This window comes from Daphnia pulicaria, chromosome 6 (genome assembly GCF_021234035.1).
Source record: "Daphnia pulicaria isolate SC F1-1A chromosome 6, SC_F0-13Bv2, whole genome shotgun sequence".
In the NCBI taxonomy this organism is placed as follows: domain Eukaryota; kingdom Metazoa; phylum Arthropoda; class Branchiopoda; order Diplostraca; family Daphniidae; genus Daphnia; species Daphnia pulicaria.
This window is the reverse complement of record NC_060918.1, coordinates 16,367,880-16,394,050: the sequence shown is the minus strand read 5'-3', so window position 1 is coordinate 16,394,050 and position 26,171 is coordinate 16,367,880. Positions and strand designations below refer to the sequence as shown.

General features: G+C 41.8%; 3 protein-coding genes across 3 annotated transcripts; 2 read left to right on the top strand and 1 right to left on the bottom strand.

The window, feature by feature from the left end:
- The first annotated feature begins 44 nt into the window (after nt 1-44).
- On the top strand, nt 45-1,608 carry LOC124343501 (oxidoreductase NAD-binding domain-containing protein 1-like). The gene is made up of 5 exons (XM_046796827.1): nt 45-158; nt 222-564; nt 639-1,017; nt 1,134-1,251; nt 1,338-1,608. Exons 2-5 carry the CDS (start codon nt 323-325, stop codon nt 1,502-1,504), a joined length of 906 nt encoding a protein of 301 aa, XP_046652783.1. The 5' UTR covers nt 45-158; nt 222-322; the 3' UTR covers nt 1,505-1,608.
- LOC124343500 (selenocysteine lyase-like) lies at nt 1,256-3,676 on the bottom strand. Its single transcript, XM_046796826.1, has 9 exons — nt 3,518-3,676; nt 3,226-3,422; nt 2,999-3,158; nt 2,752-2,899; nt 2,527-2,671; nt 2,348-2,473; nt 2,180-2,284; nt 1,931-2,102; nt 1,256-1,853 (listed from the first exon to the last, which is right to left on the bottom strand). The coding sequence occupies exons 1-9, from the start codon at nt 3,549-3,551 to the stop codon at nt 1,717-1,719; spliced, it is 1,224 nt and encodes a 407-aa protein (XP_046652782.1). The 5' UTR covers nt 3,552-3,676; the 3' UTR covers nt 1,256-1,716.
- Nucleotides 3,677-6,031: 2,355 nt separating this feature from the next.
- On the top strand, nt 6,032-26,065 carry LOC124344528 (protein Wnt-4-like). The gene is made up of 8 exons (XM_046798093.1): nt 6,032-6,733; nt 16,985-17,313; nt 18,206-18,322; nt 20,987-21,312; nt 23,137-23,185; nt 23,355-23,404; nt 24,600-24,812; nt 24,892-26,065. Exons 1-8 carry the CDS (start codon nt 6,645-6,647, stop codon nt 25,051-25,053), a joined length of 1,335 nt encoding a protein of 444 aa, XP_046654049.1. The 5' UTR covers nt 6,032-6,644; the 3' UTR covers nt 25,054-26,065.
- Nucleotides 26,066-26,171: the final 106 nt, after the last annotated feature.

Here is a 26,171-nt window from a genome sequence, read left to right as displayed (position 1 = left end):
ATTATTTGCAAGAAATTCTTAGGTTATTGAGGCATCAGTCACCAGAGGGCCAATCAGTAAAAAACCAACTTATTAGGGAGTTTCGCACTTAGTAAATCTGTTGCTGTGTTGCAGGTAGCGCCACCGCGTTATTTATCGTCTGCTCTGCCATTGAGGAGGTAAACAAACTGCATTTAAAAAAATATATATTGGAGTGTTATGTAATTGTTTTTTATTTCTAGTTTTCTACGTGTTTTAAATTGTCATAACTCAAAGTGCGTCAACTTACCCACCCACTGATTGATTTTGTTTGTGAAGTTTCGGTGACTATTAAGCATTCATCATGAAATATCCCACGCTACTTGTTTCGTGTATCCTGAGGATGGAGCCTATTAACCTGATGTTTTCTTTTAAAAGAAAAGCTGTTACTGCAGTGGGAGACCATTTGAAACGAACAATAAAAAGCTACCGACAGTATGCAATGAGTGACGCGTCAGTTATAGAAATTGAAGTATTAAGTCCTACAGTGTTAGGACTGAAATTAAGAGTGGATGATCGTAACTTAACATTTTTTGCTGGTCAATGGTAAGGAGATTTATGTAATAAATAGTGTAACCTAACCTTTAAAAAAAATCATCATTAACCTTTCATTATATCAGGGTTGATGTATTTATACCAAATATTAGTCAAGTTGGAGGTTTCTCAATGTGCTCACCACCTTCACTAATGGAACATTCACAGCAAATTGACTTGGCTATCAAGAAATCTTCATGGCCACCTGCCGAATGGGTACACTCAAGGTGTAGAGCTGGCGACAAAGTACAAATCCGAGTTGGAGGAGATTTTTATTATGACCCCCCTTCAAACTCCCCAATTCCGGATCTAGTTTTCATAGCTGGTGGAGTTGGTATTAATCCTTTGCTGTCAATTATGCTGCAACTCAAAACTCTCTTCCAGATGAAAGGCAATGAAGATAATTTACCAAAAAGGATAACTCTCCTTCAATGTGCAAAGCAGAAAGAAGAACTACTTTTTCAAGTAAAAATATATATAATTGTTTTGCGGTTGAAATTAGAGACGGAAAAACTTGTCATTAGCACTTTAAGCTAATTTTTTTCGAGAAAGTGAGCACAAATTCTTAAATTTTATTTTAGGAAACTGTCTCAGAATTGAAAAATATGTTACCGAAATCATTCGACTACCACTACTTTGTAACGCGTCCCACCGGTTCCATAGAAGAATATGAAGATACCAAGAATTGTCAATTCAGAGGTGATTCATTTTTTTAACCTTTTTTACTTCATATCATTATTTAGCGTCTTTTCCACTAATATGTGTGTTTTGGTTTTATAAAAAAGTGGGTCGGATAAATGAAGAGGACTTAGCAATGGTCATCAACAAAAGTCAAATTGATAATCTTATCTGTTTTATATGCGGTCCTCCTCCCATGACCGATCACTTCTGTTCCAAGCTGAGAAATATGGGCGTATTACCTAGTCAAATCAAATATGAAAAATGGTGGTAAATAAAAGGATACACACCATTTTACATTTGATTGATAGTTAAGTTAATGTCATTATTTTTTAAATGATTGTACTGTATAGCCAAATAAACAGATTCAAGTTTCAATGGTGACCTACGGTTTTCGCTGTTGGCTTCAACGAAGTCCACTTTACTATACCACAGGTTAACATGATTATTCCGATATTATTTCAAATATTTAAGTAAAATAATTTTTCAATCCAGTAAATTTACTGCTGTCTTCAACATCAAGACTGTTTGCTCAATCTGTTTCGAAGTTGTATCACGACCAACACTCAAACGAACAGCAGAACGAGCGTCTTCAAAGGTCACACCGGACGCCATTAGTATTTCTAATAAGAAACATAAAAATAGGCAATATGTTAACTAAAACAAATTACTATATAGCAAACAGTAGTGTATAAATAACCTGATGGTTTTCCTGTTCCGTGACAAGCTGCCCCGGTGCTGGCCATAAGTTCTGGACAACGGCTAAGAATTTCACCGCCGGTAAATGCAGTTTTCCTGAATGATACACTACTGGTATTTGGTAAACGCGTGGCAGCATTACAGTTGACGATTACATTCTCGCCGAATTCCTCCTTCACATAAAAATTACGATGTTTAATGAATTAATGTGATACTGCATTAAAATTTACCACTATCACTGTGTACGCACCGCTAGAGATTGCTCCAGTAAATCCCGCATTTTCATCATTTTTTCCTGGTAGATTTTTAGATTTCTCGAAATAAGTTCAGCTGCGCAACCAAGGCCATGGATCATCTATTCCAAATATGAAAGTATATAATTTTACATTGAATTCGTTTTGTGTGTGGCTGCACTTACAGGTGTATTTTCTGTTCCGGGACGAAATCTGTGTTCTTGTCCTCCACCGAAAAACATTGGGTACAATGGAATTTTGGGATCTCCTAAGTTCTTGACGTAAAGTGCTCCAATTCTAGGCCCGTAAAACTGGAAATAAAATCTTTAGAATTTTCGAAGAATTCTGAATGTCGGTAAATCACCTTATGTCCAACTACTGTCAAATAGTCCACTCCAAGTTCTTTGGCGTCGACAGTTATTTTTCCGATAGCTTGAGCAGCATCAGTATGCAAGAGAATTTGACACAAGCCTTCCATCTGCCGAATCTCGTTCAATTTTCGTATTTTCCTGTCGTCCATAAAAACACAATCATGAATGACAAACGAATGAAGTACGAAAACAAATATCTCATAGGCTAAAATTCAAACCTAGAAATTTCAGCCACAGGCATAATCACCCCGGTTTCATTGTTGGCCAGCATTACAGTAACAAGGCAGGTATGAGGTCTGATTTGCTTCTCTATTTCTTCAGCGAGAACTTGCCCATATGTGCTGGACACAGGAACATAATCAACATCTGTAATAATAACAGTATTATTGGTATTTAAATAATTAGCCATATTACTTAGTAGCATAAATAAAAACTTTTATAAAATATTTAAAATTTTTGATTTACCTGCCTGTTGCTCTTCTTCAAAATGTTTTAAAGGTAAAAGTATTGCATCATGCTCAACATTTGTGGTTACAATATGGGGTTTGCATGAACTCATTTGCATTGATTTTCCAGCACATGATTTGAAATATTTCAAAGCAGTTTGAAGCACCATGTTGTTGGCCTGGAGGTTATAAATTGTGAATAAATATACTCGTGTATACAGGTTAGACTTAAACATTATACTGTACTTCAGTTCCCCCAGAAAGAAATATAACTTCAGAAGCCTCAGCATTCAGCATAGTGGCAATCTTCTTCCTGGATTGATCAATGAGCTCTTTTGCACTACGCCCAATGTCAGTGGAAGAACTTGGGTTGGCCCATGCATCTGTAAGTGCTTCTGTAACACAATCAACCACTTCGGTTGCCAGCGGGGTGGTCGCATTATCTGAACACAATACAAAAAAGACATCGATCACAAAATCAAGTATGATAAAACCGGCTGGGTATAATGAATTGAAATCAGTGGAATAAACAACATACAATCCAGATAAATTTTACTTGATGTCGAATCCATATTCCGAAAAATTTACGGACCTGAAATAAGTAAACAACAAGGAATTATAAATAACGCAGGCAATTAAGTCTTGGCCAAATTGTGGACTGTTATCAAATGTGACGTTCAGTTTTGGCAGCATTGAATTTGAATCATAAAAACTGCTGCCATCTAGGAGTCAAAATTGGATAATGGGATAACTATTTAAATTTGATTTGACAAGTAATAACTACAACCCCTTAGTAACCCTTGGGCTTCGTGAGTCATCATTTTCGTGAGATACTGAGAAGCAAAGTATGAGTTCTGTCTTTTGTGTCCGGTCAAGTCTACTCGTTAATAAGCGTGATGACGAACATGCCTTCCATCACCAGAACACAATAACATGTCTGGTTAAATGAGAAAAAACAACGTAACACGCCAAACAAAAATCAACATATAAAGTCCGGAAATTTGTTTGATAAACAAATGTATCCGGGCGTTCAACAAACGTCCATCTCGCTGAAAGAGCAAAAGATGATTTTGTCAACCTATTCGAATTTTAATCAACTTAATGGAAGATGATCATTTCGTTGAATTCTCATCCATCTTTATTGTGAAATGGTTAGTCTCAATCAACTGTGATATCACGGATATGATAAACGTGACAGCCGTATGAAGACGAGCGGTCCCCCCCTCTCCTTTTGCTCTTTCTTACACCCCCTTTTACGTAATTAAAAAGAAAAGGATGTCCCCCTTTATTCTTCGAGAAAGTCGCTATGTTGCGGCCCAGTGTAATCTCGAGAGGGAGAGAGATGCTTTGTAATTCCCCCGATGGATATCGATGGAACGAAGAGCTTCAAAAGAACCATCAGGTATCTAAAGGGAGAGAAAGATATGGCGGAGACAGGCGTCTCCAAAACATATACATTTAATGTCGATATTCCACGGGTTCTATTTTTTCGAAGAATCATACACAAAGAGAAAACGTTAGAAAGGGAAAAGAAAAAGAACCTTTAGCTTAACTTTTACGTACACATTTACTGTGATATTCGGGAAATAAGAATCAAACAGTTTAATAGAAGAAAATGATACCCAAACCACACGTCTTTTGGGTTTAATTATTAGTTTAATACGTCGGTCATTTCTACCTCTATCCTGCTGGGTGGGCATCGAAATATTTATTATTTTTTTCCGTCTTCTTTTTCATATGAAATAGATTCTGAAAAGCCCATCGGGGGTCTCTTACATATATAGAGGGGTGCGGTGTGGATCTTTCCTCGATAAATAATCAGTTGAACATTCAACAAGAGAGAGAGAAATAGCAAGTCAAAAGATCCAGAGGGGGTAGAGGAGAGAGAGCTAATCATGGGCGCTGGGGAATATACAAACAAACTCTGGAAGCGAACGATAAGAAAGAATCCCAATCTTATTAAATTTCCACATGTAGAGCGTCGTCGTCATATTAGAACGCAGTGACGCATATCCCTCGCAAAGTCGATGCTTATCCGGCGACAGTTTTTTTTTTATCCCCGTCCGCATTTGGACCACAACGAGAGAGTGTCAGACTTCATATCGAAAAAAGGATTAAGGTAATCCCCAATATATGAATGGAGAAAATCAATTAATACCAAAACCCATACGCTGTGTGTTTGGTGCGCACACACTCACATTTCTATTCGGTTATTATCTTGTGTCTATTTTTTCAGCGAACAAAATGGATTGGATTGTCTTTTTTCTTTCTTGTTTAGTCCGAGAGTTTTTCTTATTCCGCCTGGCTCTTTATTCTCATTCCATAGTACCTGGAATTGGCAAGGGAGACGGTGAGGTAAATGTTCAAGGTAAATGTTTCCCCCTTTTTTTTCCTTTTTTCTTCTTGTGCCGACACGGATTTTGACGGCGAGACTCTCTCTCTACATCCATCCGCCTTTATGCGCTTCCGCAAAAGACCCGCCAAGTTCCAAAATCCGCCATTGTATTCCCCGCCTTGCTAACCGTTTCTCTCGTTTCGAAAGCGAAAAAAGAAAGAGAAACAAACACACATCTTTCATTTTTCACTTTTCTAATCAATAATAAGCTCTTTTTCTTTTTCTTTTCTATTTGTTGCGGACGCTTTAACCCTGCCCACCTGGGATGGATACCTGCATGGGGCTCATGTCACTAGTTCGGGTCGTATCATACTCACCTCTCGAGTGGAACATCTTAAGTATGTACACTGCACCGCACACTCTACATCTAAATCTTCCCATTCTTTTGGCCTGCCAATTCCATTCTCTTCCTATCTGATTGTCTAAGTGGATTGGATCAATTCGACACGACTGCGCGCTCCGCCATCAGACGGATTGCATTTGTGCTGCGTATATCTACTAGACTCTGTGTGTGTGTGTGTGTGTGTGTGAGTGAGTGTGGAACCTTTTTTTTCTCTATTCTATTCTTCCATATGTGTGTGTAGAACCACAGCAGAGCTGCTGCTGCTGCTGCCGCCGCTGCGCGCGTTTTCTATTGGTAAGAGGAACACTGTGCCAGCCGCTCGCCATTGGTCGGCGCCTTGGAACGCACAGGTAAAAGAAAAAAGGAAGGGGAACGAAAAACCGAAAGAGAAAAAAAAAGAAAAAAAGAAGAAAAAAGAGCCGAGCAAAAGAGACGGACAAGTTCTCTTTCTTTCCCATTCAGTCGTTGCGTGCTATCCGAGACTTGAAGGTGCGCGTGTGAGTGTCGTGTACACGTGTGTGGTTAATTTGCTGTGTATTTGTTGTGTGTACTCTTAACACCGCCCGTTTGAGTTTTTATTTTTCCAGGTTATTTGATTTGGGTTTTTCTTTCCCGTCTTCTTCTTCTCCGTTGTTGTTGTTGAAGAAGGTCTGCTGTGCTGTTTGGTTAATAGAACTCGGTTCCGCGTGCCGTGCACTTTATTTTCTCCAGTTATACCATTGGAGTCGGCATATCAAAACTTTGGGGACAAGGGGGGAAAGGTAAAAAGAAAAAAAAAAGCGGAGATTACCTGGCCAATTGCTTCCGGTGCCGGATTATATCGTGAGGGGCGGTGTGTGTTTGTGCTATTGCGTGTTTCGGCTTTTTTCCTCTCTCTCACTCTCGTAATAAAGGACGGACAACACAAACAGCAGTTTGAAATCTAAGATGAAGCGAATGGAGTGGTTCAACTTGGTCGTCGTCGTCGTGGCTGTCTCAACTTTGGCTATTCAATCCGCTTCGGCTATACAGTGGCTGTAAGTTAATAGACTTTTGATATTTCTTATATTCAACTTGATCAAATGCTAGAGAACAACTACTTTGTAGTTTATCTCCTATTTTTGTTGTTTTTCATTTGAGGAGGCTGTCGACATTGTTACCATTTCGCTTGTTATTTCTGTAAAGTTTAAAAAGACAAAAAGGAGAGATATCTAGTTAACGTGAAGTGTCTCGCGTTGAAAAGAAAAGAAATCATAACAAACGGTTTCCCATCCAGACGGCGACGATCATTAGTTACCGAATTAGATCGCGGCGCTATCAAGTTTTAAACAAAAGGCCCGTGCGCTGAAGCCACTGGGGAAATGTGAGAAGGGGGTGAAAGAGGCAACGAAATTTTCTCGGTCCTGTCAACACGGACGGAAGGAACTTTGCTTTCAGTTTCTTGGCGCTTCCGTCCCGTAATGTATACATGATTGAAGAGGAATAAGTGGTACACACACAACAGACGGCGGCCGTCGCCTCGTCAGCAACGCTGAACTCACGCGCGCTAAAAATACGGGGGCGTTTCGCCAATCCAGAACAAGACTGGACATTATTGACGTTGGTAGCATACTGTAAGAAGTGCTGCTGTTAGTATATCTAACGAGATTCGTTATAGCGCCAAACGGTTCAGTAACACGATCCTGTAAATAAATCATCTCGTCTAGTTTGGGAGAGAGATTGGTCGCGTGTTTTCTCTCCCTAAATACTTGAATTTTTATTTTTATTTTTTCGCGCTACACAACCGAGCGACGCCCAAAGAGTGTGGCACACTTACGTAAAACCGTTGTATAATAATGACGCCTTCGTCTAGACTACACATCAGCTCTCCTCTATCAACCCTTTGATTATTTGTAAATTATTTTCTTCCCCCCCCCCTTTCGGTGAGGGAGGTTCCCATTTACGAAAGAAAAAGAAAATAACCGGAGAGAGAGAGAGAGAGAGAGAAAGAGAGGACATAGTTCTTTCTCTGTTATTGTGATGAGAAGAGAAACGGGCGACTGAACAGTGAACTGCTAGCTGCTGCTGCCTCTCATCTTTTTTGGCTCCCCATTTCCCTCTCTCTCTCTGTGTATAGCTCTCCGACTCTTATTTCCCTTTGGCCGCCTCCTGTCGTTATTCGTCGTGCGGTTAATCAGCGCTCTGCTGCTGTTCCTCTCGTCGTCAAATGACAGGTCGATGGAAATATACTTGGGGTCGATGCGCTTGACATTCACTGGAGATTGAAGAGGAACAAATGAAAAAAAAGCCAAAAGAAAGAAAGAAAAAAATAGACAACAAACCAACAAAAGATGTGAAGCTCGGGAATTCTTTTCCGAGAAAAATAAAAGGATGCAGATAATAGTAGCAGCAAGCGGTCCGAAATATATTTCGGTTCAGATGATAGTTGGTTGTAATACATTTCTTTTCAACTTCAATCTCCGCTCGAGAGGAATGAAGGGGATTGAACACAGCACACACAAAAGAAGAAGAAGAAGAAGAAGAAGAAGAGTTGAGAAATATCCATCAGAGGAGAACGGGATATGTGTGTGTGTGTGTAGACATGTCGTAGGTAATGTTCCCGGGGTGACGAGAGGCGGAAAACGGAGTTTTTAACAGCCACACACACAACAGTAAATGCTGAATCAAAAATATTAAAAAAATAAAAAAAAAAAGGTAGAAAAAAGTGAAATAAAGGAGACTTGGCTTCTGCTTGTCAGCAATGCCGTCGGGCTGCTGTGTCGTGTTTTATTCATATCGCGCTTCACGGGCGGGAGAAGAAGAAGCTTCTTCTTCTGCTTTAGTAAGAGCTGCTGCTGCAACATGGTCTCGTCTGTGATGAGGTCCGACTGTATTTTCTCTTGTTTTTCTTGTGCTCTGTGGTCGTTGTATTTTCCATTCTCCCCCTCTCTTTCGCGGCGGAGAGCAAAAGAAAAAGCGGGACCCCTATCAATCAGCTGAAATCTCCGATGAATGTTTAAGGAAATATTCCGGGTGTTTTGTTTCTTTCCTTTTTTTTTTCATTTGAAATAAAAGAGCTATAGAGACGGAAAAAAAAAGGAAAAGAAATTACAAAAACTGACCCAGCCGGGCAACCAATCCTTGCCGGACAGAACAATGCTGAAGGTGTGATATATTCAAATGGGATACCAAATAAATTTGAAAATAAAAAAGAAGAAGAAACAATTTATTTGAATAATATTTCTCGTTAAATGGGCGAAGTAGAGTTCGAGAGAGAACAACACAAAAAAATAGAAAATTCATGCGCCCACATAGTATAAGATGCATCCTCCTCCTACAAATAGTTTTTGGGAAAATCCGGCCAAGAGTTCCAATACAAAAAACACACACAACTAGACATGCAGACCTTTTTTTTCTAACCTCCTCCCTTTCTCGGTATTGTACTTGTCACCTTCTTCTTCTTCTTTTTTTGTGTTTAAAAGTATTTGGAATACGTGAAGTTTCTTTTATTGTTGGAATATCTTTTTTTTTTTACTCGGTCGCACAGCGATGGCCGCCCAAAAATTTTGGGGGCGAAAAAACAGCAATAACTTCGACGTTTTCTTTTTGGGAACTTTGGGTATCCTGGAAGAAGCCTAACGGATCAAACCCATCCGCACAAACAGCATTATATTCCCTTGAAGCAAAAAAATAAAATAAAATAAAATACCTTGGACATTTTCTTTTATGACTGGTGCAATCACGATGATCCACAGAGCGGCAGAATTATCTACGTAGGGTTCAAATAGAATTAGGGGGAAGAAAAAAAAGGGGAGGAAACTCGTCGAAGAGTGAACAGAAATCCTTTTGCACAACCCTTGTAAAGTTATTGTGAACGCTTTTGTGATTCCGGATGGTCGGGTTGTGATGGAATTATGTATGGAAGCGCAAAAGAAAGAGAACTCGATGCTTATACTATATACTCCTGTCATGGGAAATGGGAAAAGAAAAAAAAAATCAGTCGGGGGTTGATCTGCTATGACGAGATGGGTCTCGATGGAATCCAGACCGGTCAAAAATGAAGAAGAAGAAGAAGAACAAAAGCTAGGCCACACGGTTCAGTCAACATTGTAGATTCACTTCGAGTCCGCTTTCGGACTGTTGTTTTTTTTTCTCTCTGTTCTTTATTCAAAAATAAAAGAGAGAGATGGAGCATATTAAAAATCAAAAGATGTGGCCATAGACATACCAAACGTGTACGAGAGGAGATGAGATTGAGGCATTCACAAGGGTCTCGCCCGGCCTCTTCTCGTCGTCGGCTATCAGAAAGCCATCGATTAATTTTTGTGTTTTCCGTTCTTTTGTTGGACTTGTTCTTCTTCTTCGGTCATCTGTCATTGTTGATGCATTTTTTGGTACAAAATAGACGGGGGGAGGGGGGACAGGACTTTGAAGGAGTAAAAATAGATTGAAACGAGAAAATCAAACTGGACATTCCGTCCTGGACGACGGCATCGCTGTGTCTATATAAACCCACGTCTATATTTCATATCGAATGTTATTTTACGGGGTTTTTAAACTCTATAGTATCTCTCTCTATGGGGAAAGAAAAAGGTAGCTCTTAAAAAAGAAAGAAAAAAAAGAATCCCAAAACAAAAGGGAAACTATAGGAAAGTATTTTTCTTTTCTTTTTCTCTCTCTCTCGCTCTCCTTTTTTCTCTCTCGGTTGTTGTTCTGTAAAGAGAAAAATTTGGTTTTTCTTCCACCACGGCGGCACCGCTTTTGGGGGGGGAATCGGGCGGTGTTCCTGGTGATGGCGGCGACGGTTGGTATAGGTGAAATTGACGGGGTAGCGGTGATGGCGGTGCGCTCCGGCGCGCGCGCAAAATAGGGGCTGCAATTGACAATTGAGATCTATTCCATCCATCCATCCATCCATATACGAATACACAAGCCATCTAGCAGCTATTGCAATGACAAGAGAGAGAGAGAAGCCCCCGCGATAGTCTCATGAATACAATCCGAGGCAGACCAATAAAAAGGAACACCTTTTTGTCCAAGTTTTTCCGTCCCTTTTGGTTCTTCTCGAGTTCTATCCGCTCCATCTGATTAGAGTCTATGGCTGGCCATACACCGTCCAGATGAATTGCCCGTTGTCACCAAGTCAAGAGGCCCGTCGGCGCTCTCGAACGCATTTCGAATTGTTGATTGGCGCCCATCTCTAGCGACCGCGGCGGAAGGTTTTCGTGCGCTGCTGCTACTCCATCCGCCGTCTGTAAAAATGCAACGAGAGAGAAAAGGCAACTTGTTTTGACCATCGGCGTTTTGATTATCCCTTATACTTTTTCAAGCAGCGCGCGAGTTTAGGAGAAATTGCTAAATGTTCGGTGCTTTCCCCCTATCCGGGAAAAAAAGAAAAAGGTTCTCATCATTCTGATTTTTTCGGTAGCGTAGTAATAGTAGATGCGATATCAAAACCGCTACCTCGTTCACGCTCGAAAAAGCCCTGAAGGACGATCACGATTTACGCCTTTGCCGTAGTGTGTCCGTTGCTGCTGCTGCGCTATCGAATTTGGTTTTCTTCTCTGAACTGGCCAGAAAACTCTGAGAAGAAGAAGAAGAAGAAGAAGAAGGAAAAAGTCATGAAAGAAATGATGGATAGTGTTTAGCTATTGAGAAGGCGTGTTCTGCGCTCGGCGATTGAATCCCCTTCTTCTTCTTCTTTTTTCGTATATTCTCGTGCGTGAAATCGTGGCCATCATCATCGCTGACAAGTTGAGGAGAGAGTGAGAGATGCCAAATCATTCCCCGGCGCACGAGAGAGTGTCTGTAAATGGTAGCCCCTGCCAGTTACTTTGCCATGGAATATAATACACACAAGTATGGGTGTAATAGCTTATAGCTACTTATAATGAATGGCGTTTTTCTTTTTTTTCTTTTTTCGGGTCGCTGGTTGGGCTGACGCCAGAGTGCTTTATTTTCCAACGCGGAAACAATGAAGGCTGCAGACAGAATGCCGAGGAAAAGAACCCAAAAGGGAAATATTTTTGTCTTTGAGTTCTTTGGGCGCTAATGGAAGGATCGATCCTGTGGGGAATCAACTCTTAAAAGACTTCCGCTGTAACTTTCAAGTGTGCCCGGCGTCTTCTTCCTTTTTGTCTTATTCTCTCTTTCTCTCTCTCGAGTATTGCGCGGGGCTCTGCTGTGCTCCGTGGCCTCCTGCTGCTCAGCGAGATAAGGTGCAATCCGTGTCCGTTCGATCCATTTTCGGATCGAATGCGGATATTTATATATACCCCCACACTGGTTGACCTCGCCGCTGACTGACAACACACACCAATTATACCTGCACCACAAAATCTTTTTTCTTTTTCTGGTTTTTCTCATTTGGTGTTTTGTTTTGTTTTTTTCGCATCGAAATCCTTTGGAGAAGAAAAACAAAAAACTGCGAAAAAACTTGTACTGTCAAGGGAATTGAAACGATAGAAAATGTATTCTCTGCTGAATAGAGAGAATGTTTTCCACTTGAAAAAACCAAAAAATAATGTAGTACTGAGCGCAGTGTGCTGTGTGGATAGGTGTGGCCGACAAAATGAAGGGAGTTCACTAACAGAGCTACTGTTTAATTATTTTTCCTTTTTTTCTTGATCTTGTATTATTGGGAAAGAGTTGGGAGGTACCCGAAAAAGAAGAAGAAAAATCAGATTCGATATGCCATTAACCAACACGCGCATTCCCCCCTCATTTCAGAGTGCGAGTGTAAGAATGATTTTCTCGGCCACCAGAAAATGAAGAAATAGTCAAACAACATTTTTTAATATTTTTTAATGAGATCAAATGAGAAGAAATAAGAGCAGGTAAATATATAGACTTGATGATGATGAACTTCCTCTCTGTCTGGGGACTCTCTATCTATCTATGCACAGGGCTGATGTAGGAAATTCCACAGGGCGACGGGTTGTAAAACCTCATCAGCGGCACATTTTCTCTGTGTGTGTGTGTGTGTGTCCCTTGTTTTTTCGGGTGTGTCGGTTCGTCGTCCACCTTTTTTTCTCTCTCGTTTTGTTTGATCAGAGGTACCAGATTTCACAGCTGGCCGCTAGACCCCACTCGTAAGTTCATTTTCCGTCTTGCCTTGTTAAAAAAAAGAAAGAAAAATTATATTTTTCTTTTTTTCGCCCGAGTCCATGTATACCCCCTCCCTGTGGATCGTGTAAAACATGGCTTTTTGTTTGACTGCCCAGTTGTGAGCAAGTGTATGTCTGTGTGTCGAACGTGGGTTTTTTAACGTCTTTCGCATCCGCCGGTCATTCACACACACGGCTCACTTTCTCACCTTTCGCCTCAATTGTTTAATGATCCTCATATAGGAAAGGTGAGCGCATATTAGATGTATACTATACGAGTATACGACGCAGCGCTGGGCAGTAAAAAATAAAAACCCTCGACGACCAAAAGAAAAGAAACACACCGGACACATATAAACAGCACCCCGCATTTTTTTTTTTTTCTTTTTTTCTTCGTATAGGCCTAGGAAATTATCAACGGGCCTCTTCTCTCTCACGTCGTCAAAGCCAACGAGAAAACATTCCCCCGAAAAAAAATTGAGATCGAAATGACCACAGCGTCGTCGTAAAAAAAAATCTGAAATTCTTCTTATAGGAAAATGTTGCGCCATCAAAAGGGAGGGCAGCAGACAACACGTTATAATATAAGTAAGAAAAACGTCCAGTGGTGAGAAATATATAGATTCGTTGGTGTAATATACATTTCTCGAGTGCGTCGACTGTTATGAGCATTCGAAACTGTTTTGGGCGACGAAATATCACCGCAAAACTTGACAACTCGGACGGACGGACGTTATAGCTCGTGATTTATAGTCGAAAGGCGTACAGCACTACAGCATGTACACGTGGGGGTTCACTCGACAGGAGGAAATCACGGCAACAGACCCCCAAAGAAAAAGAAAAGAAATTATTTTTATTTTTGGCCATGTGCCAGTCGGCAGCTCAGGTAAAAAAAAGAAAAAAAAGAAAGAAAAAGAGTAATAACATAGAAGAGCGGCCCGGCACCGTCATACTAATCATAAGCGAGGGGGTCAAACCCATCATTTTCTCCGGCTCGCCGTTGGGTGTCCAGCAAAGCAAAATCTCTCACTTGATATTTTTTTTTTTTAGTTTCGGGTTACAACTGGGAGCCAAAAAGAGAATAAGAAGAAGAATACAACCGGCAATAGTCGTATAGAACCTGTCGATTATTTACAGTGCATATTTGCTTGTAGTATATAACGTAGTACATAGCGGTGGCGGCTGCCTATGGGCTCCGGCAATCCGATTCGGTCCCTCTTCTGCTAGCGCATCTTCAGCTTGTTTCATTCTTGTCCGTTCTAAAGGAGAGAACACACAGATGGAAACGAAACAAAAAAATGAAAAAAGAACAATCAAAGCGTGGCTAATGTGGCGCAAGAAGCGACAGCAGCAGAAGCTTTTGAATGAATTGCGCTGGTGTAATTTAACCCGAAACTGGATGCCGGACGGGTTTTCTTCTTCTTTTTTTGGTTTCCAGCTCATCTATAAAAGCCAAGCCGATCGCCTCGACTCTACACAACAAGACAAAAGCGAATGGCCGGGCGTCTTTTGTCTCGCTCACCTGTCGCAATATCCCCAAACCCGATAAGACCATAACTCTTCTTCAATTACAAACTGTCGCTCAACTCTATTTCTGATTCCGATTCTTGTCGTCGTCGTCGTCGTCCCTTTTGATTCTTCGATTTAAATCGCTCTTTTGCTTTGCTTTCTTTCAAAAGTTTATTCTATCTCTTAACAACCAACTCTGTCGATAAATACCAAACTATCCAGTCAATTAGCAGATATTTTGTTGTTTAGTTTTACTTTTGAACCTTTCAACGATGGCGGGAGGAGGGAGGGGGGCGCTAGGAGGAAAGAGAGAAGCTCTTTTGATTATGGGCCAGCGCAGCTCAAAGAGAAGAACGAGGACGCGCGGCGGACGGATGAAAAATCGCCTTCAGAGTCCAACTCATTTGCCCTTCGCGGCATTAAAAGCCTTTCCCTGTTGCTGCCATCGACGTTGTCCTCTGCGTCTCTCTCTCTTGTGTTACCAGCTCAAAGCCAAGAGAAGAGACAGAGAGGTTCACTTTGTGAGTAGGAGAAGGGAAACAAAAAAAAACACAACAAGGGAGAGAGATAGATATTGCTGCTCTTTCGGGCTCGTCTAGCTCTTTCTTTCTCTCTCAAGTTCTCTGTGTGTGTGTGTATTAGTCGTCGCTGGTTCTCCTCTTATTTGGAAGAACCCCCCTCCTTTTCGGTCATTACCAACAGCCATAGTCCGTCAGGGCAACTAAGAGAAATATATATAAAGGTATATAGCAGTTCACCTCTCTTACACTTGTGTTTTTTCTTCTTCTTCTTCTTCTTCTTCTTCTTCTTCTAGAAAAAGAAGAAGGAAAATAAACTCAAGTGTGTATTTCTTTAACGCCCAAAATTCTCTCTTACATTTTTCTTCTCTTTTGGTTTTGTTCCTGACACATCCGTTGATCGCTTGCGGGGTTGCAGGATTCTCTCCTTCGTTTTTTCTTCCCCCTTTTCATTGTCTTTTTGTAACTTTTTTTTTGCTTTCACGACCACACGCTAAGTGACTGACCACGGCCAGAGAGATAAACCCAAATCAGATACACGACACCCAAAAGCCCCGGCTAAATGAAATAAACACATAAAAAGTGGAAGAAAATACGTATACACTCCCTTTGACTTCAATCTAAATATTGTCAAATGGACGTCGAAATAATGATTGTCATCTTTTTTTGTTTTGTTTCTCCCCACCGCTATTATAATGACACACACACGCAACCGAGTACAAAATGGCTTCTTATTATAATATTATACAATTTTGTTTGGGTTCCAACAGCATTTCAATATCGATCGTTTTTTATTCCCCCTACGGGGCGAAGGTCTCGTACACAAAGGCCTGAATTCCTAAAAGATTGGCAACCCGAGATAAGCAGGTTTTTATGCGGACTCAAATACTCGTCTCTCTTTCGCGTGTCATCTTGTCAGAAAGGTCTAACAAGTCAAAAAAGAAAGAAATGCCCCCAAAATAACAAGACTCGCGTTGTGTGGCACGCCCGTGCGTTTGAATCTCCCGCTCCTTTTAGCTCAAAAAAAAAGAGAGAAACACAATAAATACCATCAACTAGTTGAAACCGCTCCCAGATGTTGCCGCCGCCAACCTTTTTCCCATTCGATCCAAAGATTTTTTTATAGCAGTAAATAATCTCTAAATATCTGGCGCTCTGTTTTGACTTAAAATAAAGAATTTTCGGTCATCAAGATCAAGGGCATCTTTGTTTGTTTTTTTCTTCTTCTTCTTTTTGGTATCCGTTCGGTCCACGTCAAAGAAGAAGAAGAACATCACCCCAACTCTATAAAGAAGACAAAAAGGAAAAATAAAGGGAACTTTTTGGGTAGACCCTTCGTTTTCTTTTATCTGCTGCAGTGGAAAGAGGCCGTTGTAATGAACTCGGTCTCCGGGCATATGTGATGATCTATAGCTCCCGCTCTATAGACGATAGAGGATAAATAATCACTACGGACGTGTACACACTCGAGAATAAGAAAAAAAGAGCTCAACTCAAGAGAGAGAAGGAGAGAGTTTTTAGGGAGAATGGAAAGAAAAAAAAATCAAAACGATCTTAATAGAAGATTTATGCACTGCGGTCTGTGAGAGAGAGAGAAGGGGGCAAAGAAAAAAAGGGCCTCCCCTTTGAAAAAAAGGCATCAGTGGCCCGCGACGCTCCGCCCGCGTACACACACAGAAGAAGACCGCCCGCCGCCTGTTGTGTATAGTGTCGCTCATCTTCCCGACCGAATTACTGTCTATCAGTCTTGTTATAATACACGAATACCCCCCCACAGCCAGAAATAAATATTAACTAAATAAAAAGAAAGAAGAGAAACCAAATGAATAAGCGCACCATCTGCGCGTCGTTGTCGTCGTCGTCGTCGTCGGCGCGGTCATCAACTTTGTTGTTACCCGACTCACGTTTCGTTTTTGGGTTTCTTACGAGTAATTATATACGGGACGATCTGTCTTTTAGAGCGGGCGTCCTCCCATAAAAGGTCATAAAGAGGAAGCAGAAAACAAAACCCAAATCGACGACGAGTCTTTAGATTCCCATTTGATGCGACTTGAATTCACGTTGGGAAAATGTGCGTGTGCAATACCCAACGGATGTTTTGATTCAATCGGTTTTTTTTCTTTTTCTTTTTTGGGATAATATTCTATTAAATGACGTCGTTCATTTCATTTTGCAGGGCTTTGTCGCGGTCGAGCGCGGTAGCCTCGGCGGCGATCGGGACGCCATCCATCTGCGACCAGCTGGCCGAGACGCTGGACACGAAGCAAGTGCAGTTCTGCAAGAAGCACCCGGGTTTCATGATGAGCGTCCAGACGGGCGCCAGCCGGGCCATCGACGAATGCAAGTTCCAGTTTCGCACCAGACGCTGGAATTGCTCCACCTTGGACGAGACGGCCGGAGCGGCGACCAGCGGCCGACAGCTGCCCACCATCGTCCCTCTGGCCGGCATGCCGCCGCCGCCTCAAGCCTCTCCTTCCACCAACAATAAAAGGAAAACCGCCAAAGGTATAGATACAAAACCACTCACTCTAGATACAGTCGCCGACCCAACTATACTACGACTCTTGGACATTTATTCACCGATCAACATGTGTGCTGGGCGCTATACGGCACAACTGTTGGCCGGCACTATACATATTAATATCCTTGTGGCTTATATTCGGCACACTGCCTAGAATATTATAAAATGTACCGTAGTGGCATTTTTTAAGTTGTATACGGCTGTATAAGTGTATAGGTTAGATTAGTTTTTTTCTTTTTCTTTTGGGAGATTTGAGCGCCAAAGAAATTTGAGATTTAAAAAAGAGTGTGAATAAGGTCGAAGAATTTCGTCTTTTCATTATGAAATGAATAGCAATATTAAGGCAAATAGACAGCCGACATGCCACTTTGGTCCGTTTGTGTAATAAGGACAGCAGCGCTTTTTTTCCCGCCGCTGCTGTGGGACATTCAACTCAATTTCTTTTTTTCTCTCTCAAAAGGCCGTTTATTTGAAAAAATAAAAAAAAGAACAACAGCAAAAGGTTAAAAACTTGCAGTAGTAGTTGGTTTCCTTTGACTTCAACTCGCTGCTGTGGGAAAAAGAAAACAAGTTGTTAAAAAAATAAAAGAATTTGATATTAAAAATGAATCATTGCAAACTATGTCTATTTGCCGCATTCTCCATTGTGTACGCAGTTGTACGCGAGTGTTGTTCAACTCTGTCACGAATAAATTGGGAATGGCGCCAATGAAAGAAAACCCGAAAGAAGAAATATGTTTTTAAAAAATAAATGATAATTTCTTTCAGATTTTTCATTCTGACAAATGATTTTGACGACGGTATTTTTTCTTATAACCATCTCCTTTTTGTCTGTGTTGTTTCAACATTTTGGGATATTTACAACAACGTCAACAGTGAGCCGTGATCTCTACTCCAACGTGACGCGAAGCGACGGCCCGTACAAAGCCAAACCTCCCAAGCCCCGGAAAACTCCGTCGTCGCCCTTCGGACCTAACCCCGTTGTTCCCGGAGGTAACGAAATCTCGTTCTATCTATAACTAAGACATATTCTCTATATTTCTACTATTACCATAAATCTACTATACGACCGAATATTTCTTGTAACAAAAAAAAAAAAAAAAAAAAAGTTCAACTTTCACCAGTCTAAACATGGCCGCTATGATTTTGAACATATATCTTGTTTGGAAATATGCGTTGACAGATACTATATACGGGGAAAAAAAAATCCCTTTGGGTCCAATGTTACAAAATCAATAACGGCTGAAAAAGAGGTTAATAACCAAGTCATAAGCATTGGCCATTTCGATTAGCTGAACCGGTTGTGTGTTGTCTCAATCGCCTAGCCATTTTTCTTTTTCTTCTTAAAAAAAAAAAATGTTTTTGTCCTTTTGTTTTTCGGCTATTAAATCAGAATTAATGAGCCATTCACGCCGATAGCAGCAGCGCATATAGCAAGCGATATTGCCGAGTCGACATGTGCGTGTATATATATATACCTATTGCACCGGGAATTTCTTTTCTTCTTTTTTTCTTTTCTTTTCCTTTTAGCCCCGGACGTAATGATCGGAGAAAGAATCGAGTCAAGCCAAAGAATGCCCCGATGGAAAACTAATAAGTCGAAACTAATAAGCTAACGACTCTAACGAGCTGTTTGTTGCTGGAATCGCTCGGTTTCTTGTGTGTTGGGGGGGGGGGGACTCTTGTCGTTGTGTGTGTGTTTTTCCCCCCGCCCAAAGCGGGTCCCATCGCGGCCGTTTTCATCGTCCCAATCCAAAGCGGCGGCTATTGGCTTTTTTTATTCTTTTAATGCCGACATGTGCATTTTCATTTGGGCGTGTTGCTAACTCAGTCCTCCATGTCTACATTATATACCTTAATGCCAACGGAAAGTAATAAAAGAGAAATTGGAAAGACAACAATTCCCAGTCGCCCGGCTGTAATAGAAAAAACTGCACACAGGGATTGTCTGTATAGATAAATAACTCATTTCGGGACTGTATTATATTATATATACAGGCTACACCAGTGGAGAGAGAGAGAGAGTATAGCGATACGCAATAAATGAATAAAATAAAAGAGTCTATACGTCAAGCCACAAATATGTTAAGTCCTTCATCTTCTTGTTTTGGAGATTTATGACGGACGGACGGGCGGGCGGACGTGAGTGCTCGCTCATGCGCGGCGGTGCCGATGTAATTGGTCCGGCCGTTTCGTGGTCTCGTTTGGACAATTATGCAACAAACAACATCGCAACGGTGTCGGTGGTGGTGGGTGGTGGTGTAGAAGTTGCGCGGGCGGTTTTGGCCAGCAGTTTCGGTCATAACAATCATGTCGGAATGCGGCTTACAACCTGACAATACTACCACCGCCGCCAGTTGCGCCGGGATCAATTACAATAAAGGTTTTTTCACGAAACGGTCACGCCGGCCAGCTGAACCGCAAAGCTTTTTGTTTTTTAAATATAAAGAAGCGCGCTGCTCCTTTACGATCAAACTGGAGAGTCAAAACATCACGGCGCGTTAATAATATAATGAAGTCTCCAAAAATCAACTTGCGGACGTTGTTTAATTCGACCCGACATTTTCGTCGTTGTGGGTCACGGGCTTCGCACGACTATATAAGACGCAAACCCAAAATAAATGTTCAAAAGCCAAGAATGTTGAAGGACTGCGAAAGACAATGTTGGGCTACAAGTTAAAACAAATGCCAGTGCGCATTATTCACCTTGGCAAACTAAGAGAAACAACAACAACAACAACAAAAAAATGGGTCTAATCTTGTTCTCGCCATCGACGCTGGCAGTTGCCATAAATCAGTTGCGGCTCTCAGCTGGAATAAAAAAATTTTGGCCGTGGCTATTGCATCACAGCAGCGCCCTCCAGCAATGAAGACATGGCCCTTCTCTTCCATCAGACGACCTCACAACTTCCACCTTTTTTTGTTCCAATTTAGTTTTCTTATTTTTTAAATCAAGCCATTTGTAAGTTGATGTCTTGGATGTCCCAGCAAAAGAAATTCATCCGGGCCTCCGCGTTTCGATATTCCAATGTAGGTTATCTCTCTAGTCCAGTACACATATTTCCGACGTGGAAAGTAGTCGACTCTGGCGTTCCAATGAAGTGATTAGCGCTGCCCTTGTGGCTTAGATCTAATCAAACTCTCTTTTTCTTATTTCTTTCCTTTTTCTTATTTCTCCCTTTCTCTACTCTCCCGTTTCTTATATTGTGGGCGCATGCCTAGAGGAATTGGGGTTGTAATCAGCCTAGTTAATGGATGTAACCGAACCGAAAGGAAAAAGGGCTCAAAAAAAGAGAAAGAAGAGGCCGGCCGAATTTCGGGACGCGTTAATAAGACAAGGTGATCGAAGAGAAAAGAAGTTGGAAGAAATCTAAAAGTGCAGCTGCAGCTGGGCACGCACATCAGTCCGTTTCTCAGCACCACCACCACCGACTACTCGCTTAAAAGTGGTGGCTCATCTGCACGTTAGAGGAGGAGGAATCGTGATGATGACTTGATGTATCGATCCTTGACTTGTCGTGATTGTGCCGTGATTATACGACGCGCTATGTGCCGCTCATCAACTAACTAATCCTCCCTCTCTTTCTTTCTTTTTCTTTCTTTCTCTTCTGACTTTTGTACTCTCGACGCATTTTTTGTGATCGTGCGTATGTACAGGCACTCGGGAGGCGGCCTTCGTGCACGCCATTTCGGCCGCCGGCGTGGCGCACGCTCTGACGCGGGCCTGCTCGGCCGGCGAGCTGGACGACTGCGGCTGCGACCGGACGGTGCGCGGAGCTTCGCCCGAAGGATTCCAGTGGGCCGGCTGCTCGGACAACGTCCACTTTGGCACCAGCTTCTCGCGGACGTTTGTCGACGCCCGCGAGCACCGATTCTCCAAGCGCAAACCCAAAGCCAATCTCAACGGGACGGCGGCCGCCCAGCAGCAAATGCAAATCTGGCGGGCCCTCATGAACCTGCACAACAACGAAGCCGGACGCAAGGTACTAACTGACTCTCTTATTCTCTATCGAAATTGGATTCAAATGAAAAGCCGTCCGAAAGAATAATGATCAAATGAAACGAAACAGAAAAGTCTAAAACAAAGTTTCTCTCTCTCTGCTGGCCGAAAGTATGGCGGTGTTGGGCGCGATAAAGAGGACTTAATATAAGAGTCGATATCCGTCTGTGTGTATACCTTTCCTTCTTACTGCCTTGGCCCATCTCGGTACCAATAGAATGCGATAGGACAATCATTTCCCAGCCAGGCCGAGGGAATGCGGCTCGTTATCGAATCACAAGCCCAGCAGAGTGCTGCCGCGGATGGCCGAGAGGAGAGTGGAGAGTGGCAAGAAAGAAGAAAAAAAAGAATGCTTTTTTCTCGGATTTGTGTGCTGTGTGTGCGGTGGTTTCCACTGGTTGTGTTGTCCATATAGCGGGAGATGATTGTGTGTTGTGGTGGGCTAGAAAACGAGTTCCAAACTTCCCACATTACACAATGGCACACACAGCATAGTACATGCCTATATACCATGGGGGCCTGGAGAAAGAGAGAGAGAGAGAGAGAGTCGGAGATAAGAAATCTTATATAGATTTTCATTGTTATTTGGCCAAGGGACTATACATATAAATATATATTCCGTCTATTTTTCAAGCAACAATAACACACAAAAAATGGGGGGAGAAAAAAAATAGTACAAGGTATTTGTGTGTGTTGTGTAGGTCCATAGACACGTTTGATTGGTATTGAATACGCACCGGGAAGTATATCTATGGTGTCTGCTGGCCAACAAGAGAGAGAGAAAGAGAGAGAAGTTTGTAACTTTGGACGGTCATGAGAAAAACTAGAAAAAGAGAAGAATGTGAGCCCATCGGATAGGTTGCCCAGCATCTGACAGGTGAAAACCGGCCCGTTCAAAAACGCACACAAGCGCGAGGGAGGAGATGTAAAGAGAGGCGCGAGCGAGAGCGCGCGCGCGCGTTTCAAACGTCAACATGTCAAAAACTCCATGTCCCTTTTATTCGCTTTCCTGTCCGTTTGTTCCGTCTCTCTTCTGTACAGCTGCACGCAGCCAAATAACAGACGGACGACAAGACCTCCCTCTCTTTTGCTCTCTCCCCAGTTGATCCTTGTCGGACTGTTTTTTGGAGCTGTCAAACAGACACAGAGAGGTAGGGGGGATATCCCCCCGCGATTCGCCCACCATCGATGGTGGAGGGGCTGGGGAGGAGAGAATCCAGCGTCATCCGTCACGATTCGCCAGCAGAGAGGGATTAGCTATCGATATCGAAAATGGATTGAATAAAAGCCGAGCGCCAGAGGTTCATTGAAGAGCAGATGCAGTCACGCTGTTCATTTGTCTCGACCAGGGACAGAAATGGTGACATTGTGTCTGGGGGGGAGATAGCACAGTTCAGAGTATAGAGCTGGGGGCTTCCATACTACGCCCAAGAGAGAGACCGAGAGAGACTGAGAGAAGAAAGAAAGACATTTCTGATGTCTACACACACACACACGTTCATAGTGACCTGTCACTTTGCATTTTCACGTCATATCAAGCCGTTGTTGTTTGTTGCTGTTGCATCTCGGGGCTGTGACAGGTCGCCTGACAGCTGGCTTGAAGGGACGACAGCAGCGCAGGACCTTTTTCTGCTTTGCTTATTTCGATTCTCCCATATGTCCTTATACGATTTTTTCGATTTTTCCTTTTTCTTTTTTTGTTGTTGTTACTGACGTCCACTATATGCGCCTTATATTCACGAATGTCACTGATGTGTCTGATGTTTTTTTTCTCTTTCTTTCTTTCTTTTCTTTCGTTTCTTGACAGATCATCGAGAAAAGCATGAGGATTGAATGCAAATGCCACGGCGTGTCAGGTTCGTGTTCCATTTACGCACCGTTGAATTCTCTCTAGCTCTCATATCTTTTTTCGCTCCGTCCGTCGTCCTCCCTCTCTCCGATTGGACCTCTAGTCAATATCATCCGAATGAATTTGGAAATATTTTTTTATTTTTTTGTTTTTTGGTTGGTGATTATTATTTTCAGGTTCGTGTGAGCTGAGGACCTGCTGGAAAGCCATGCCGTCCTTCCGCGAGGTGAGTGACGATCCATCGTGTCTATAAATAAATGAATAACACAGCAGTCAGCAGCAGAGAGAAATAGCCAGGCGGAAACGATGAATGCGCGGAATAGGAATGCGTCCGATTAGTTTATTATTCGCATATTTTCCCGTTCATTTTCATATCATTTCTTCTACTTCTTCTTCTTCTTCTTCACGGGCCTCTTTGGAATTGGCTCCGAGAGTTGATTTGACGTTGGCCCGCGCTCTCGTCTGACGTCTTTAATGAGCGCGCACATCTTTTCGCTCGGGAAAATTGCTGGCCAAGCCCAAGAGCGTCGCTGGGGAAAATTTATCTCTTCATCGCTGCCGTATGCATGATGCCGCGCTCTCACGAAACGAGATGAAACGAAACAACGACGAGGAATTGCTAATTACAAAAATGCTCGGGGCCTATATGGCTGGGTCCCCTTTCCTCGGAGAGAAGAGAAGAGAGAGAGAGACTCTCGATCCAATCAAATGAAACAACTCTTTATGGTCGACGACGACTGGGAAAGATGATGACGTTCGAGATTGAACCATCAGAAGAGGATCGTGTAGACAGGCCCCTGATGTGAAAGAAAACAAAATGAAACGTGAATATTTCAAGACACACACACTCACTAGAAAAACAAAAGAAGAAGAAAACAAAAATATTTCGTTTTCTCCTTTTATGTCCTTGATGCAATCAAATTATCTCGTTCAGAAAAAAAAAAAAAAAGTGGTGGACCATTTTCTGGGTCTAACGGGACCCATCGTATTGTTCGAACGAGTCGAGGACAAGAGACTTAACAAAGAAAAACAAACAACCAAGAATAATGAAATGACCCCCCGAAAATGTGTGGTAGTAAAAAGGACTGAGAACTTATTTGGTGGTGATTGTCTTAATTGTCGAGAGAATATTACAGAAAATATCCTGCTAGATTTTTGTATAATGAACGACTAGACTTTTGATTCTCTCACATGTCGTCTAGACTTTTTCTTCGTACATGTTTAATAAGGGCTCAAGAGATGTTGCGGAGGACGATTGTTATGATTCCAGTTCTTATATAGGGGCGGGCGTATAATCTCCAGAATTTAGGGAGAAATTGATGTTGAAATAATTAGTAGAGCCGTCTGCAGACTGGTGTGTGTATTATTTACCATCGGCCTTTTTCTTTTTTGTTGTTGCTGTTGATGAAATGCTATTACAGATCGGCGAGCAGTTGAAGGAGAAATTTGATAGCGCCACGGAGGTGGAGCCGCGGACGTCGCATTCCGGCTCGCGACGCCACCTGGTGCCGCGCAGTCCAACTTACAAGCCGCACACGGACGCCGATTTGGTCTACCTGGATCGCTCGCCAGATTACTGCGAGTACGACTCCAAAACGGGATCGCTCGGCACCCACGGACGCCCTTGCAATAAAGTAAAATTTTAATTTAATTTAAATAAAAACAATTTTTCGTACTCGTATATTAAATACGAATTCAAATGAATCAAAACAGACGTCGAAAGCTATCGACGGATGTGACCTGCTCTGCTGCAATCGAGGCTACAAGAGCCACCGGGAAAGGAGGGCCGAGCGGTGCATGTGCAAATTCCACTGGTGCTGCTCTGTCCACTGCAAAACGTGTCTGCGCGAAGTTGAAGTGCACACCTGCATGTGACACGATTAAACGACATGAGCAACTGCACCCCCCAAAAAAACAAAAAAAAACGTTTCAAACAATTTTTAATTGTTTCGAGACTTTTTCAAGTTGTATCCCGCGTCTCTTTTTTTTCCCTTTCAACCACACAAAAGATAACCATTTCGCTGTAACACATTCATCTCTAACTTCGATCATCGTCATTCTATTCTTTTTTGAAATCATTCATTCATTCTAATATCCGTCAATTATTATTATTATTACTATAATTATTATTTCTCCCCTTTTTATTATTATTATTATTATTATTTTTTCTTCATTCTTCAAATCTCAGTATTATATAATATCGACGAACAACCGCAGCGACCGACACGCCAGTTTATATTTGTCCCGGAGAAATTGTTGTTGTTGTTTTTGGATTCATTATTCAACCTCATCCCGTCACGAAAAAACCCACATGTATGTTTTTTTTTATCTGCGTGTGTGTGTGTGTGTATGTGTGTGTGTGCGTGCATGTGACTAATGTAAATAAATCTGCCATTTTTTTTTAATATAAAAAAAATTAACAGGAGAATGCAGATTGTCATCTTATTCGAAATAATTTGCAAATCTTCAAGTAAAAAAAAAAAATCTAAAAAAATTTCAAAATAAAATAATAAATAAAAAAAAACAGTAAAAGGCAAATACAAATGTTAACCTGTATAGGATGTTTGTTCCCCTTGCTCGGTGTCGAAGCGGTTTCTCCAGTTCAACCTGCCATTATTATTATCTATTCCTTTCTGCTAGCTTTTTCCTTTTCTTTTTCTCTTTTTTTTTTTTTCCTTTTTCTGAAATGTGAATTCCGTTTTGACGCATTTCTTTTGACTGTTGCCCTCCTCTCTCTTTTCTCCCCTCGATATTTCTTGAACCCACAGAAGAAATTCATATTATATTCCCTACATGCCGCCCACCCGCCGTCCCTCCCGCCTCTTTCAGTGTCTACGTTATTTGTGTGTATAAATGCAATAAATAACACCTGTATTTTGTTCCGAGACTTACGCAACGGCCACTTTTTTTTTTTTACTGCCAGTCCCCGTCACATAGACACACACACACACACACACACGGACCATTCACTTGGCGAAAGAAAAGAAAAAGGA